Genomic DNA, 17,484 nt, shown 5'->3' with positions numbered 1-17,484 from the left:
GATCCTCCGCCCCTTCCATCCTGACTTGCAGCAATGAGCTTCCACCAGGGTCACCTGTCCTGTAGCTTTCTGTGGGACCCCCTGCCCTCCACCTCCCTGGGGATCCCGCCTCCTGTCCCTAGTCTCTGGGACATGTTGGCTGACTATACCTGTGCACCATGGTCTGCAGCTCCTTCTAAATGGCTGTGGTTTCAAATGTTATCAAAAGTTCCTTCTCTGCAAAACAAGCTCACCGCCCTCCCAGTGAGTGATCTAAGAGATGAGACAGTGACAGTGTGAGATTTTTGATAGTGGGTCGCAAAGGTGTGAAGGAATTGCTGACACAACCATGGGAACGTATCAGACAGGCAGGCTCGGTCCAGCCCCACGTCTGCCATGTTGGGATCAACCCTAGTTTGGTCTAGTAGCCACGGAGTAGGCCCTGGGGGAGTGTCTGGAGTGCTCCTGGGAGAGGCCCTGCCGTGGCCTCGAGCAAACCTGAGGGCTCGCTCTAATAGGAAGGCGGGTTGGGGGCACTGCTGTGGTCTCAGTGGTCTCAGGGGTCCCAGTCGTGGGGATTCAGGATTCCCCCACGTGGAGACCCCAAGCCCTCCCAGCAGCCCAGACTCTGGTACAGATCTCCCTGCAGGGGGGTTTAACTTTCTTTGGAGCTAAATTATTTTTTTGTTGCTGCTGTTACTGAAAAATTTATGCATAATGAACTAAGAATAATAAGATAAGCATCTCTGCTGGTCACCCAGCCTCATCACAAGCACAGTCTGTCATTTCAGCATCTGTACTTGCACTGATCCCCCCCATTCTATTTTCAGCTTTGTAGCTGAAATTTATGCACATGGATGTGGGCAATTGTTATCTGTACAATTTTGAAACTGGTTGCCCGCACGTCCACATCCTCTCAGGACAAGGAACACACCGTTTCCACCCAGGGGCTCCTGGTACGGTTTCCCCATTCAGTCCGGTCCAGTGACAGACAAGTGCCGAATGTCACCTGCATCAGTCTGGCCTATCCCAGATCAGCCCATAATCAGATGCCCCAGTAGGCACTGTCCTGCCTGTCTTCTTTGGCTGCATGATGCCTGTGGGCGTCACCATGAGTGTGGCCTGTAACAGCCACACCCTTCCCTTCGCGGGGTGCGGTCCTCCCCTGTGTAACACACTTGAAGCGGTATATCCATCCGTTTCCTGGCAACATTTCCCGGTCTCTGCCTTTCTCACAAAACTGGCGGCCCTCGGCCTACGCGCAGGCTGGCCTTGACTCTGCCCTGCAGCAGAGGACACACTCAAGGTCACTGCAGGCCGGAAGTGGACGCTCTCCACCGGGACCCGGGGGGTCCGTGGCCAGGAGCAGCCAGACCATCCTCCGCCCTCGGCCCCTCAGGACCAGACCCGGATTGGGCATCTTCAGGAGGCCGGCAGGCCGTCTTCCTCCAGGCTCACTCCAGGCAAAGCAAGAAGAAGCACGCTCTCCCGAGTGCGGTTTAGAAAAGCCTTCCGGGAACGTGGCTCATCTCTGCGGCCTCGAGCCTGTCGGACCAGCCCACCCACCGGCCCCACCCACACGGCCTGCCCCGCCCCGCCCACAGCATGGCCACGACCCTCAGCCCCGCCCAACCCCAGGTGACACAGGACCCCTTCGGAACCAGAGCTGGCTGTGTGGCTCCGAGGACTAAGGCTGCTCGCTGCGCGGCCCTCGCGAGCCCAGCGGTCAGCGGCCCGGACCTTCCAGCTGACCTGCAGTTGCACCTGCCTGGTGCCTCAGGCCCCACCCGCAACTTCTCAAAGGTCGTGATCAGGGGCTGTTAGCGGGGTGCACGACAGGGTCACCCCCCAGCAGGAGCCTCATCCCAAGTCACCGAAGCTCAGATGGGGTTAGGCCCGAGGCTGAGCGCCCTTCTTGACGTCTGACAGGAGAATGTGGGCCCTTCCTGTCCTCCAGGGCCTCAGTCGGGGTCACCCCGCCTGTGTCCACGCTGTCAGTCGGCAGGGGGCGCCGCGGCCCTGCTCCCCTCAGAGTGAGTCCTTCCTGGACCCAGAGGGGCAGGTCCGTCAGCGTCCCCTCCCCCAGGACCCACCTTCCCCGGGCCTGTCCCCCTTTGTACTCCCACACTTGGGAGCCCAGGGGAGAGGGGACACCCTGGTACGAGCCATCTTCCACTACAGAGGACCCCAACCAGTGAGGCCCAGGAGTTAGGGCGCTGCAGGGGGTAACACAAGGCGTTGTGGGAGTTTGGACCGTCTATCCGTCCTAGGAGCTGGCCCGAAGGAGAACCCAGCGTGAAGAGCTGCAGACTCAAGGGTGAGCCAACAGGACCGACCTCTCCCCACTGCCGGACCCCAGGCAGGCTGGAGCCCCCAAGAGCAAAGCACTGTGGAGAAGGGCTCACCTCTTTGGCACCAGCCTGTGGCCACCTGTACTTCTCCAGCCTCTCCAGGGTGACCACCCAGCACACCCTTGATGCTGTACAGGGCATGATGGGTCAGCCAGAAGGGTGTGTACCCCACCCACTCCCTCTGGGGCCTGAGGGACAGGAATACCTGCCTGGGGCAAGTCCTCTCTGCACCAGGCTAAGGACGGCTACACCTCCCCATGTGCAGCCCGGGCTAGGCAGAGGCACACTGCCAATGCCCCACGGTCCCCAATGGCTGGGGCACAGGGGCACTGGGCGGCTGCCCCACCCAGCAGGGCCAGCACAGTCTGGGTTGGAGGAATTGGTCCTTCTGCTCAGAGTTTTGGTCCAAGGGGGCTGAGTCACCAGCTCAGATTATTGGCTTCTGAAGTCAGCCTACAGCTGACCATTCTGTCCCTCCCTCAGGCCAAGGGTTGCCCCCACCCCTTCCCGGCAGAGGAGCAGGGCAGAGGAGCAGGACGGAGCCTGGTGGGCTGGAGGAGGCAGCAGCAGGATGCAGCAGCAGCTGGATCGCCCAGGGCGGGCTGGGAGGGCTGCGGCTCCATCAGCCACACCCACAGATACAAAACCCACGACTTCCCACAGGGTCTGAGTGCCCGCATTCACCCAGCACCGCTGCTCCCAGCCAGCTGAGAGGGCCAGTGGGAGTGGGGACACAGTGTGCTCTTGCATCAGGGTGCAGACCTTGGGGAAGGAGGGACCCCCGTCCTAGGACCCTGGTGTAGCCGTGGCTCACAGCGGGAGGCCAGAAACCCAGAAAACCTGAGGACACACCCCGCCCCCAAGAGAAGCACAGCAGGTGGGCAGGGAGGAGGTGGCTCCGTCTCAGGGGCAGCTGGGGACTCTCCACAGGCCCCCCAGGGACATCACTGCACCGTCACATGCAAGTGAACTTTATTGAATCCAGGTGTAGACAGGTATGTCTGTACATGGTGCTGTGGAAAAGGGTGGGGCAAGGGGGCAGGGCCAACAGCCCAGGATGCTGGGCCAGCAAGGTGAGGTGGGGATGGGGACGGGCCATGGGCAGCTAGGAGTAGCCTCTGCCCTCCTGCATGGCCCTTACAAATATTTGGTAGAGTGCCAGGCAGGCAAATCCCATGAGAACGATGAATCCGGTGCTCAGAAAGAGGCCCAAGACCAGGGCAGCGATGTTCAGGCACTTGGCAGTGGACGCATAGCTCTGGGCCCCAGTCACGTCGCCCACCATCTTCCGGTCCCTAGACTGGGGGAGAAGACACAGTGAGAGGGACCTGGAGGGGGTCTGGGAGAGCCAGCTGAGGTGACTCAGGTCCTTCCCTGCCTGGTCCCTGCCCAGAGCAGCCTGCACCTGCCCTTCACCCAGATGGGGCCACCCCGTCCCGTCCCCTGGAGCCTGAGCAGCACCGTGCCCCGTGGGCCCTCCCAGCTGGGCCTCCATCTCCTTCCTCACAGGCTCAGCCTCTCCAGGAGGCCTCAGGCTCCTCCTCCCTCTGCTCTGGTCTCTTCGCTGGGCACTAGCTCCATCAGGGTCAGAGTCCTTTGAGTACCTTTTCCTTTTTCTGGACCAGACTTGAGGTCTGAATTCAAGTGTGAAGTATGTAATTAGTCTGACTAGTATGGGAGGAGACTTTGGGGATTATGGAGACACAGTCTTCCCTAGCCATCCCCATGCAACCTCGCTGCGTTCTCTCACTGCAAGACCCCTCAAGCCACACACACACACACACACACACACACACAGACCTTCCCACACCCCAAGTGCCATCTGGGTGGGGGACCTAGCCAGTTGACACACACTTTCTGGAGATGCCCCCATGCACCCACCCACCTTCACGGAGTAGGCGAAGGCCACGAAGCCCAGGCAGCACCAGTTCATGAAGAGCGTGTTGAACAGGGACCAGACGATGTGGTCGGGCACGGAGGTGTCACTGTGGATGTTGATCACGGTGGTCGTCATGGGAGCTGAGCTCTGGGGTGCCCCCAGCACGGACACCTCATGCTCCTCCTTGATCATCTCCACCTTTGGGGGAGCAGGTGTTGTCTCAAATGAGGAAGGGCTGGGAAGTGCGGCTCCTGATGCAGAGACCTGAGCAGCTATGGGTCTGTTGCTCAGGGTGCCCTCCCTCTCTGGTGTAGTTTTGGTTTCTCAGAAGTTTCTATTTCCTGGTGTTTGTAAATTGGTGAATTGGCTGAGCACCAGGAAGGCAGAACAAATGTCTGAGTGTCAAGTTTCTCTAGGGCAGGGTGGGAGGAAGGGCTGTGGTCTAAGGGGGGACTTCCTGTCCCAGGAACTCAAGTCAGGCCCTGTCTCTGCTGACCCACCTCCTTCTTTGGGGGTGTGCATCGGCCCTGGGGACATTTCCCCAGCCTGGGAGTCACCCACCCTTTCCCCCAGCCTAGCCCCAAGCCTGCTGCAGAACTTCACTGTCCCCAGGCAGGGCCCCCACCAGGCCCTAGGACACAGGATGTCCCCTCACCCCCGGAGCCCACACCTGGGCTGTGACAGGTCTCCTCTTTCCCAAGTCTGTTGTTCTTTCCTGGCTCTGAGTCCAGGCAGCAGGTGGGGTCTGGGTGTTTCCTGGCTGCAGGTCAGGACCCAGCAGCCTGTGTTGCCTGCCCCCAAGGAGCCTTCCAGGCCCTCTCCCCAGGGTCCCCCAGGAACAGGAACACTGGACGCTCCGTGATGTGAGGAGGTGGCTGTGGTGGGAGACAGGACGACTCCAGGGCATTTGGCAGCAGCTTTGGAGCACGGGGCCAGCATACTTGTGCAGCCCCACCCCCCCTCCTCCCTCTGGTCCCTATCATTTCCCGTAGGTGTCATTGGGGTGGTTACAGGGTGAAGCTCCAGTGTTGTCAGGATGGCTCCTCCGCTGGCGGGCCTGTGCCCCCTTCCCAGGGAGAGAGTCAGGTCAGCTTAGCAGCCAGGACACGGCTCTTTAAGACTGAAGGATCCGTCTGTTCTCCTTGTTATCTGCAGTCCTTACCTGAGAGGACGAGGGTGTGGGAGGCCCATGGCCAGGCCTGCACTGTCCCTTTAGGAGCTGTCGCCTTTGCCTGGAGGCCCAGTTGTGTCAAGGCTCCCAGACCAGCCTCCAGGTGCCCCTGCGGCTCTCACACCACCCAGAGGTCTGGGCCTTAGGCCCTGGGCCTGCTCCAGGTTTCCAGGGTCTGATCATTTCAGCCCCTTCCCTGGGTTCCCCTCAAGGGTGTCAGCTGCTTCCTGCCTTCACCACCCCTGGGCTCCCCCGAAACAGGTGCTCCCTGTCACCTGTTCCTAGGTCTGATCCTCCCTGTGGAAATACGTAGTGTGGTTCTGTGTTCCTGCTGCACCCACACTGACCCAGAGGGCTGTTCTTCTGCCTGAGCCAGCGGTGCATGCGTGGCAGTCAGGGGGCGTTGCCGGGACAGAACCTGCCCCTGGAGCCTGTGTAACCAAGGAGCCAGGAAAGAAAGGGGTACCAAGGATCTGACAAAAACTAACATTATCTGCTGAGAGTTTTCCAGACAAAAAGTTTCAGGAAAAGCCTGATTGCAGAAGGTTCCCAGAAACAAGCTAACTGAAGCCACCTCAAACAGCTCTAAGATAAACTTAAGTGAAGTGCTCCCATTATGGTCTCATTAACATCTTAAATTCTCCTCCTCTGGGAGGCGTAGAGCAGCCACTTCTATCATGTGAGTATGCAGTGGCACGTGTGTGTGCTACGCACTGGCCAGGACAGAACACGGCTGTTAGGAGATAAACCCCAATCTCCTGCCTTTTCCTTAACTGAATATTCATGAACTGTCCCTCATCTAACAACCCTAGGACCCCCAAAGCCCTGGGCAGGGAGGGGCGGGGACTGCGCTGGGAGCTGTCCCTTGTGCTCTCCATTGTTTGTGAAGGAATAAACCTTCCTTCACGCACTTCTGACTTGGTTGTGCTGTTCGGCTCCACACTCACCAAGAGATGAACCCACTGAGTTTGGTTATGTCAGGCATGGGGGGAAGTCAGTGAGGTGCAGGGACAGATGCCTGCAGGCCTGGAGGGCTGCTCCCTGTTCAGTGTCCTGAGGGCCACACTTACCAGTGTCTGTGGGACAATACTCCCACGGTGGGCCATTTCCTGGAATGCGAACCGTTGGGCAGCGGCCCACCCTGGTGCAGCTCTTCACCACGTGGCTGGTAAAGGAGATATAAGCAACCGCAATGCAGAGGAACAGGAAAACGTGGTGAAAGAGTTGCCAAGTGATGTGTTTGGGTAATGACGACTTTTGTCTCATGTAATGTCAGTGATTGATAGTTTCCAGGACTTGATTTTAATCACGGCTGCGTTCAGAATCCACTCACAAAATTCCTGGAAGTTGAACTCCTCTGCTACAGGCCATTTGCCAGGCCACGGGACCTGGATTTTCTCCTGAAAGCAACATGTGCTGGGGATCAGAATTTGCTACTCCAAAATGTGTCTCTTTGGCTTGATTATTTTAAGAACAAAAGTGATGTGTTTTGAGTAATCATCACTTTCTTTCATAGAATTTAATTCATATTTTAAATTATTTACTTTTTATTCATGCAAAAATTGAATAACATATAAAATTTGCTGTTTTATCCGCTTTACAGTGTATCATTTAGTGTCTTTTTATGCACTCTTGCTCTTCTGCAATCTTTACAGAACATTTTTGCACCTCAAACAATAAATCCCATCCTCATTATGCAATCACTTTCAGTTTCCTTGCACCTCCAGCCCCTAGAGCCCACGCATCTCTGTGTCTGTCTCAATCTCCCTCTTCTGGACTTTCATATGTATGGAATCATGTAGTATGTGGTCCTTTGTGACTGGCTTCTTTCATTAGACATAAGGTTTTTAAGGTTCACCGTTGTTTTAGCATCTATTAATACTTTTCTTTTTATGGCCAAATAATATTCCTTTATATGGATATATCACATTCTTTTATCCAGTCATAACTTGATGCATATTTAAGTTGTTCTCGCCATTTGGCTACTATTAATAATGTTGCTATAAACATTTCTGTACAAGTCTTTTGTAGACACATTTTTTCATTCATTCACTACCTAGTAGTGGATTTCTGGGGCATAGGGTAACTATGTTTCATTATTTGCAGAACTGCCATATGGTTTCCATAGCAGCTGCACCATTTTTCTTCACACCAGTAGTGTACAAGGGCTCTGTTTCCTGCACATCCACGACAACACTTGTTATTATCTGACTTTTTATCGTGCCATCATAATAGATGGGAGGTAGTATGTCACTGTGGTTTTGATTTGCGTTTCTCTCATGACTAATGACATGGAGTATCTTTGCATGCCTTGTTGGTCATCTGTATATCTTCTTTGGAGAAATGTCTATTCAGGTCCTTTTCCCATTTTTAACTGGGTTATTTGTCCTTTTGCTATTGAGTTGTAAGTGTTCTTTATATATTCCAGATATCACTTGCTTATCAGATTTGTGATTTGCAAATATTTTCACCCATCCTGTGGGCTGTCTTCCCACTTTCTCGATGGTGTCTTCTTTTTTTTTTAAAGATTTTATTTTTTTCCTTTTTCTCCCCAAAGCCCCCTGGTACATAGTTGTATATTCTTAGTTGTGGGTCCTTCTAGTTGTGGCATGTGGGATGCCGCCTCAATGTGGCTTGACGAACGATACCATGTCCGTGCCCAGGATTTGAACCAACAAAACACTGGGCCGCCTGCCCCGGAGCGCGCGAACTTAACCATTCGGTCGCAGGGCCGGTCCCTAAATGGTGTCTTTTAAAACACAAAAGTTTTAGATTTTCATGAAGTCCAATTTATCTATTTTATCTTTTTTTGCTCATGCTTGTGGTGTCGTATCTAAGAATGCTTTATCAAGCCCAAGGTCACAAAATTTATTTTACTTTTTAATTGTAAAATATGCATAGTCTAAAATTTACCATTTTAAGTGGACAGTTCAGTAGTAAGTGCATTCACATTGTTGTGCAGCCGATCTCCAAAAGTCTTTACATCTGGCAAAACTGAAACTCTATATCCATTAAACAGTAACTCCACATCCCGTTCTCCCCTCAGCCCCTGGTAGCCACCATTCTACTTTTCGTGTCTGTGAACTGGACTCCTCTGTGTCCCTCATATGAGTAGAATCATACAGTACTGTCCTCTTGTGACTGACTTAGCTCACTGAGCACAATGTTTCCAGGTTTCATCCATGTTGTAGCATGTGTGAGACTATCACTCCTTTTTAAAGCTGAATAATATTCCATTGTATGTATATAAGACATTTCACTTATCCATTCATCCCTGGATGGACACTTGGGTTGTTTACAACTCTTGACTATTGTAAATAATGCTCCTGTGAACATGAGTGTGCAAATATTTGTGTGAGTCCTGACTTAAATTCTTTTGTTATATACACAGAAGTAGAATTCCTGGATCATATGGTAATTTAAATTTTAATTTCTTGAGGGGAAGGTCATGAAGTTTTACCCCTAAGTTTTCTTCTAAACTTTTCATAGTTTTAGCTCTTACATTTAGGTCTTTGATCCCTTTTGAATTAATTTTTTTATATGGTGTGAGGTAGGGTCCAATCATTCCTTTGCAAGTGACTATCCAGTTTTCTGAGGATTTATGTGTTGAAAAGATGATTCTTTACTACTGAATGGCCTTGGAAACCTTGTCAAAATCAGTTGACCATAGATGTATGGATTTATTTCTGGACTCTAAATCATATTCCATTCATCTGTATTTCCATCCTTGTGGCAGGACTGTGCTGTCTTGACTGCCATTGCACTCTGGTAAGTTTTGAAATTAGGAAGTGTGAATCTCCCTACTTTGTACTTTTTTTGGCTATTCTGGGTTACTTGCAATTCGCTATGAACTTTAGAATCATCTTGTCAACTTCTAAGAAGAAATCAGCTGGAATTTTTATGGATATTGGGTTGACTCTAGATAAATCTGGAGCTTATTGCCATCTTAGCAATGCTAAGTAAATCTTCCTATCCATGGACATGGATGTTTTCCCACTTATTTAGGTCTTTAATTTTGTTCAGAATGTCTTGTAGTTTTCAAAGTATAAGTTTTGCAGTTCTTTTTTGAAATTTTTTTCAGCTATTTTATTCTTTTAAGTGCTTGTCAATGGAACTGTTTTCTGAACTTCATTTTCAGATTGTTCGCTGCAAGCAGAGAAATGCAACTGACTTTTATATTGATCTTATATCCTGCCACCTTGCCAATATCATTTACTTGATCCAATATTATTTTGTGTTGATCCCTCAGGATTTTCTATATAAATGTTTTTGTCTGTTATTGGTATCAGGGAAATATGCGCCTCATAAAACGGGTTGGGAAGTGTTCCCCCACTGTAATTTTTGGAAAAGTTTGTGATGAATTGGTATTAATTCTTATTTAAATGTTTGATAGAATTTAGTGTTGAAGCTACTGGGCCTGGGCTTTTCTTTTGGGTAGTTTTTGATTACTAATTTAATCTCTTCACTTCTAGGTCTATTCAGATTGTCTAGTTCTGCTTGAGTCAGTTTCAGCAGTTTGCGTGTTTCTAGCAGTTTGTCCACTTCTTCTAAGTTATTTAGTTTGTTGGTGTACAATTGTTCATAGTAATCCTTTACAATCCTTTTTATTTCTGTGAGGTAAGTGGTAATGTCCCCTCTTTAATTTCTGATTCCGGAATTTGAGTCTTCTCTTTTTTTTCATTTGTCACTCTAGCTAAGGGTTTGTCAATTTTATTAATCTTTTTAAAATATCATCTTTTGGCTTCATTGATTTTTCTCTGTTTCTCTATTCTCTAGAATTGCAATATACATTTACAAGCAATCTAAGTCCACTCTCAAATAACACTACACCACTCCATGATTAGTGCAGGTACCTTATAATGGTATTCCTATTTCATCCCTCCCATCCCTTATAACTTTGCTGTCTTTAATTTCACTTATTCATAAGCCATGATAATTCAATATATGGTTCTATTATTATTTAAACAAAGTGTTGTCTCTTAGATCAGTTAAGAATAAGAAAAATAAAATATTTTATTTCACCTTTATTTATTCCTTCACTAGCACTCTTTATTTCTTTATGTAGATCTGCCTTTCTTACCTACGTCATTTTTCTTCTCTTTGAAGAACTTCTTTTAAGGCAAGTCTTCTTGCAAGGCAGGTCTACTGGTAATAGATCCTCTCAATTACTGTTTTTCTGAGAAAGTATTTCTTCAATTCTGAAGGATTTCACTGGATAGAGAATTCTAGGTTGATGGGTTTATTTTCCCTTCAACACCAAATATTTCGCTTCACTCTCTTCCTGCTTGCATAGTTTCTGAAGAGAACTCCAATGTAATTCTCACACTGATCCACTCCAGGTAAGTCATCCTTCCACCCAGCCTCCTTCAGAATCTTCTCTCTGTCTCCTCTTTGCTCTGCAGTATGAATATGATATGCCTAGGTGTAAATCTTTGGGTATTTATCCTGCTTGATGGTCTCTGAGATCCCTGCATATGTGGGTTTGTGTCTGTCATTAATTTTGGAAAATTTTCAGCCATTATTACTTCAAATATTTTTTCTGTTCCTTTCTCCCTTTCTTTTACCTCTGGTATTCCCATTATGTTTATGTTACACCTTCTGCAATTGTCCCATGGTTCTTTGATATTCTGTTCTGGTTTTTTCCTTTTCATATTCATTGGGAAGTTTCTATTGACTTATTTTCAAGGTCACTGATGCTTTCATTGGCTGCGTCCAGTCTACTGATGAGCCCACCAAGGTGTTCATTTCTGTTACAGTGTTTTTGTTTCTAGTGTTTCCTTTGGATTGTTTCTTGGAGCTCCCATCTCTCTGCTTACATTACCCATCTGGTCTTGCATATTGTCTACTTTTTACATTAGAGCCCTTAGCATGTTATTCAGAGTTATTTTAAATTCCTGGCCTGACAATTCCAAAATCTCTGCCATATCTGAATCTGAGCCTTGCAATTCTCCCAGCTCTAGTCTCCTGTTCCTACCCAGGAGCCCTGCTGCTGTGGTGGCGCACTGTCGGGAGAGAGTCTTTTCACATCCTGTGATGAGGTCTCTGTCTTTCAGGGAAGCTGTTGCCCACCTGTGACCTTCACAAGTGCTTCTCAGCTTCTTCTTTCCCTCCCTTGTGTGAGACAAGAAGGGTAAAGGGGGTGGAGTTGGGTATTTCCCTTCCACACATTGGTTAGGCTCTTCCTCAAGGCCAGACCTCTGCTAAAGAGAACTGACTGCTCTGGGCAGATTTCAAAATGCTTACTTCCCCTTCCCCTGTCATCAGCATGAGGGGGTTTTTCTATGCTCTTCACTCTGAGAACCTAGTGGGGCACCTGGAGGTAAAACTCACAGAAGTGTGGGCCCAGTTCTAGGGGAGTTTAATCCCTCATGTTGGTCCACACTCAGTCTCCACCAGGTAGTCAGTGCCCCGTCCTCTCAGTGCCCCAAGCCCAAGGCAGAGCGTCTGTTCCACGAATGGAGCTGGGCAGAAGAAGCAGCCCGTCTCCTGACTGCCCTCACCTGGGCCTCAGCACCGGGCCCCTGGGGCAAGATGCAAAATGCTGAAGGGCTGCTCCTCCCTGACAGAAGCCCTCTGGCTGAGGGCTGGTGGGGAGGGAGCCCTGCAGTGTGGCTGCCCCAGTCTGGAGAGGAGCCTGCACCTTGAAGCCCTGGGAGGGGAGGGAGTTATCTTGGTTCACATGCTGCAGACTCTTACCTTCTGCCTAAATTTTCATAGATGTTCTAGAATAGATGTTTCTTCATTTTCTGTTTGTCTTTAGGACAATTTCTAGAGGCTTTTTGTGGTTGTTTTAAACCATTACCACCAATTGCCTGGGGAGTGGGTCAGCGAGCAGCTCATGCTGCCATGCTGGAAGTCATTCTCCAAGAACTTATTTTTGCACCGTCAGAGGCCTCTCTCTATGGTCTGGCAGCTTCTTTGGCCTGGAGCTCCAGGCTCCAAGGGTCTCAATGAAGGGAGGGCCACCCTGGGGAGAGGTCATGCTTCCTCCCCACAGATTCTGAAAGGGATGCTGAGGCTCCCTGCACCCCCTGATTTGTGCCTGGGGCCTTCATCTTGCAGGTTGAATTTCAGAATCCGGTGAGAACCTGTGTGCTGGGGGCTGGGTTCTCCAGGGATCTTGGACCTTGTCCAGAAAACCACCAGCATCCTCTGGTGGCTGCTGCTCCCTGTGAGTGTCTCGGGTAATTCCGAAGTGGTCAACTTGCGTGAGGTGCCTGACATTTGTCACAATGGATGGTTTGTCTGTCTGTCCTAAGGGTCCTGTCACAAGTGAAACTGATGGGAACTGGCCCAGGCTGTCGAACTACCGCAGACCCTCCATCACCTGCACTCTCTCAGGATTCTCCATCACAACCAGTGGCTCTTGCTTGATCTGCCAGCCCCCAGGGAAAGAGCTGCAGTGTGTAGGAAAACTAAGTGATTCTGGAGTCACAAAATACTACCCACTCTGCCTGAGCTGCAGCTCCATCTCCAGAGGCATGGCCAAGAACCAGTTGTCCCTACAGCTGGGCGCCATTCCTGCCAAAGACATGGCTGTGTGTTACTGTGCTAGAAGCACACAGGGAGAGGAAGACTGTGAGCCCAGACACAAACCTCCAGGTGGGACGGGGGTGCCGTGGGCACTCAGGACCCACCGAGCACAGGGCTCAGTCCCAGGGCAGGTGCAAAGAGAGACTGAGGAGGTGCTTCCGTCAGAGTCTTGGGTTTCCTTATACTTATTCACCTGTGAGTCATTTCCATTCATCTATTTAACATTTTCACATATTAGATTAGTATCTCTCTCAGGATATACTTTTCCATAGGGATTATACAAAATTTTTAAATGTTTATAAATAAATTAACAAAATGTTTCTGACTAGAGAGATATTTTACCAATCTCTCACCTCAGGCTGACCTTGAAGCCCTGTATGAGCAGGAAGTAAAAGCTAAGGCAGGCTTGTAAACTGCTGGAGAATTGAGGACGTGTCCCCCTCCACCTCCCTCAAAACCCTTCAGCAAAGACTGGGTGATTTATTGGTTCCAGGCATTTAATCTCTGTGATACATTAGCCCAACTGTAAAGTAACTGACAGAAACTCAGTGTCTATGCACAACGAGGAAGAAAGGCCTTACAAAATTAGTTCAGGAATGTCACCAAACGAATAGCAACAGCAACAAGAGGATCAGCAACAAACCATGTTTGGAGGAGGATCTGATTTCCAGAGTTGCCACATTATGATATTTAAAATGTCCAGTTTTCAAACTAAAATTATTTGACACATTCAAAGACTCACGAATATATGTCTCATACACAGGGGGACAAGCATTAAATAGATGCTGTCCTTGAGGAAGCCAGACGTTGGGCACACTAGATGAAGATTTAAAATTATTCATTTAAAATATGTTCAAAAACCCCAAAAGAACGCATGTCTAACAAATTAAAGGAAAGCATGAGAATAGTGTTTTACTAAGTAAGGACTATAAAGAGAGAGAAATTTTCAAAAAGAACCAAAATTCTGAAGTTGAAAACTATAATAACGGAAATGAAAAATTAACTACCTGGGCTAAGAGCATATTTGACCTGGCAGAAGAAAGAATTAGTGAACATGAAGACAGGTAATTGGGACTCTCCAGTCTGAAGAACAGAAAGAAAAAAGGACAAAGACAAGTGAATTGATCCTCAGATACTTGTGGGACACCATCAAGGATACAACATAGGCATAATGGAAATCCCAGAGGAGAGGAGAGAGAGAAAGTATCAGAATAAATATTTGGAGAAAGAATGGCTGAAAACGTCCCAACTTTGAGGAAAAATCCACATTAATCCACATGTCCAAGAAGCTCAACAAATTCCAAGAAGGATCATCCCAAAGAGATAGATACCTAGACACATTGTAGTCAAACCGTCAAAAGTCAAAGAAACTTAAACAGTCATCCTGATGAAAAGTAGTATCTCACTGTGATTTTTATTTGTGTTATCACAATAACTTGTGATTTTCAACATCTTATCATGTGCTTATTGGCATTTGTACATTTTCCCTGGATAAATTTTTGCCCATTTTGAATTGGGTCATTTATCTTTTTATTGTTTAGTTGCATTACCTGTATCTTCTTGAGTCAGTTTTGTAGTTTGTGTGTTTCTAGGAATTTGTCCATTTCACGTAGATTATACAAATTGTTGGTGTACAACTGTTGATAGTATTCTTATAATTCTCTTATTTCTGAAAATAGGTTGTAATGTAACGTTGACCTAAAACAAATAAAATAGCCAGTTATTTTACCAGCTGAATGGGTTTATTCGGGAACAGCAAAGAATTGCAATTCAGGACGTACAATCTATGAACCACAGGCAGGTCCAGGGAAACAAAGCAGAGGATCTTCTCCTACAGAGAAGGGGAGTGGGAGAGGCTGTCGTACAGGAAGAGTCGCTGGAGGAAGATGGGCGTCGGAAGTGTAGTGGCCTTTCATTGGCTCAGTTGTGACAGTCTCTCATTGGCTGAGCTGCGGGGCTTCTCATTGGCTGAGCTGTAGTGTTTCTCATTGGCTGAGCTGGAGGGCTTCTCATTGGCTGAGCTGTGGAGCTTCTCATTGGCTGAGCTGTAGTATTTCTCATTGGCTGAGCTGGAGGGCTTCTCATTGGCTGAGCTGTGGGGCTTATCATTGGCTGAGATGTAGTATTTCTCATTGGCTGAGCTGTGGGGCTTCTCATTGGCTGAGATGTAGTATTTCTCATTGGCTGAGCTGGAGGGCTTCTCATTGGCTGAACTGTTGCCTGGTGAGAGGGAAATCTTCCCTCCTCCTACTGGAGTTAGCAAAGTAGTGTCACTTCCGCTTGAGGTGCGAGTTCTCTCTTCCTGTTGGGTCTGGATTGATGGAGTGGTACCTGCCCTCGAGCTCCCCCTTCTGGCTTTCTCGCTCCATTTTAAATGAGGTTTCTGTTTATTAATTTTCACAGTCCTCACTTTCATTTCTGATTTTAGAAATTAGAATCTTTTCTGTTTTTTCTTAGTCATTATAGCTAAAGTTTTGTCAATTTTATTGATCTTTTCAAAGATCCAATTTTGGTTTCGTTGATTCCCCCTCTTGTTTTTCCATTCTTGTTTCTTTATATCTTCTCTAACCTTTATTATTTCTTTCTTTCTACTAGCTTTAGTTTCAGTTTGCTCTTTTTTCTAGTTTCTTAAGGTGAAAACTTATGTATTGATTTGACGTCTTTCTTCTTTTTTAGATAGAAGTTTACAACTATGAATTTCCCTCTGAGAACCACTTTCCCTGCATCCTATATGTTATGTTTTCATTTTCATTCATCACAAAGTGTTTTCTAATTTCTCTTGTGATTTCTTATCTGATCTGTTGATTACTCAGGAGTATCTTGTACAATTTAAACATATTGTGAATTTATTTTCCCTCTGTTGCTGAATTCTAATTTTATTTCATTGTGGTTGGATAATGTATTTTGTATGATTTCAATCCTTTTATCTTTATCAAGAATTGTTTTACTGCCTAACATATATCCTACCTGGAGAATATTTTAAGTGCCTTTAAGAATAATGTGTATTTTCATGTTGTCTAGTTGGCTTATGGTTGTTGTATGATCACCCCACAGTATCACTCCCCACCAAGTTTTTTGATTCAGATATTGAATGTGATGATGCCACAAACTCACCAAAAGGATATGAAAAGGCATATTGCTCACATAATGAGGCATTGTGGGGAGAGCAGGGTGGTGCCTGGCAGGTCCAAAATGGCTTAGGAGAGCCGGGCAGGGAGACTGGTTTGAGGTTTTTGTGGTAGGTAGGGATTTGGCCTGGGATGTGACTTTTCAGGTGTAGTTTGAACTTTCTGCAAGCACCTTCTTATCAGCTGGCCTTGATGTAGGGCAGAAAGAGAAGAGGAAGGAGTGAGGCTTAAAGCCATCATCAAATATCAAACGCTTGAATCAGATACTTCATCATAATTTACCCCTGATATTTGACTGGTGGCTGAAATAGGCCTTCCTCATTTAATTTAACTTGAACTTCCTTAAGTAAACCATATGGCTCTCTATGAGGCCTGCAGCTGAGGCTGGTAAAGGAGGTGGAAGTTCCACTGAATGGCTCACTCAAGAGCCCAGCATTGTGCATTCTGAGAAGTGAAATGAGGGCCTTGTTTCTCGTTGGAACTCTGAAGAGGATAAGGAGGATAAGGATTTGTGAGGACTTATATTGTGGCTTTAGCGTGTGTAGAGACACAGGTTACCTTAGTTTATATTGTGAGCATCTGTGAGGCAGAAGATTCCCATGGTTCAGTTTTTTACCCCTATGTCTGTCAAATGGGCAGGTGGGGCCAGTGGCTGGCCATGGTTTTGGGTACCGGGTTGACTGCCTGTTTGCTGTGGCTCCCATCCTTTCCAGGAACATCCTGATTAAGGGACGACAAGCAGCTGCTCTCCACTGAGGCCATCATGTGTGGGCTGTAAAGTGTACTAACTCTAATTACTGTTCATGATTGTTGTATCTTGCTCATGGATTTATCCTTCTATAATTATAAGACATCCTCTGTTGTATCTAGTAATAATTGTCTTAATCTCTGTGTTGGCTGATATTCACATTACCAGTGCATGCCTCTCTTGGCAACTGTTTTCAGGGAATATATCTTCCCATACTTTTGCTTTCAACCTATTTGTGTGGTTGAATCTAACGGTTGTCTCTTGTAGACTCCATATATTTGGATCCAGTTTTTCTTTTTCTAATCCCTTCCACCATTCTGGCATTTGATTATTTTACCCATTCACTTTTAGTATAATTATTGATAAGGTAAATGTATGTCTTCAATTTGACATTTTTTCTATGTGTATTACATCTTATTTTCTATATTCCTCAATATTTCTATATTCCTTCTTTGTATGAAATAGATCATTTGCATTTTACTTTCCTTTTCATTTCTTTCACTCTATTTTTTGCAAATTGCTTTCTTAGTGGTTGCCTTGGGGACTTATATTAACATTTTAACTTATAGTAAAATGGCTTGGATTAATCTCAACTTAATTTCAATAATATACAAATTTTTATTCCTGTATAGCTCCATTCTCTCATCCATCTTTGGTGCCATTTTCATCACACACGTGACGTGTGTGATGTCACA

The 17,484-nt window shown here is 47.4% G+C and overlaps 1 protein-coding gene across 1 annotated transcript; it reads right to left on the bottom strand.

Annotated features, from left to right (window-relative positions):
- Positions 1 to 3,285: 3,285 nt before the first annotated feature.
- Positions 3,286 to 4,633, bottom strand: LOC106825931 (interferon-induced transmembrane protein 1-like). The gene is made up of 2 exons (XM_044750555.2): positions 4,216 to 4,633; positions 3,286 to 3,630 (listed from the first exon to the last, which is right to left on the bottom strand). The coding sequence occupies exons 1-2, from the start codon at positions 4,399 to 4,401 to the stop codon at positions 3,436 to 3,438; spliced, it is 381 nt and encodes a 126-aa protein (XP_044606490.1). The 5' UTR covers positions 4,402 to 4,633; the 3' UTR covers positions 3,286 to 3,435.
- Positions 4,634 to 17,484: the final 12,851 nt, after the last annotated feature.

The sequence above is a fragment of the Equus asinus genome, chromosome 17 (genome assembly GCF_041296235.1).
Source record: "Equus asinus isolate D_3611 breed Donkey chromosome 17, EquAss-T2T_v2, whole genome shotgun sequence".
In the NCBI taxonomy this organism is placed as follows: Eukaryota; Metazoa; Chordata; class Mammalia; order Perissodactyla; family Equidae; genus Equus; species Equus asinus.
The sequence above is the reverse complement of the archived record's forward strand: the minus strand, read 5'-3'. Positions and strand labels throughout refer to the sequence as shown.

What these genes read in the sequence shown, in the direction of transcription:
- LOC106825931 (XM_044750555.2), bottom strand. Translation starts at nt 4,401, where the DNA reads ATGATCAAGGAGGAGCATGAGGTGTCCGTGCTGGGGGCACCCCAGAGC. An exon ending in CCTTCGCCTACTCCGTGAAG is followed by an intron (nt 3,631 to 4,215) that starts GTGGGTGGGTGC and finishes CTTCTCCCCCAG; the next exon opens with TCTAGGGACCGGAAGATGGT.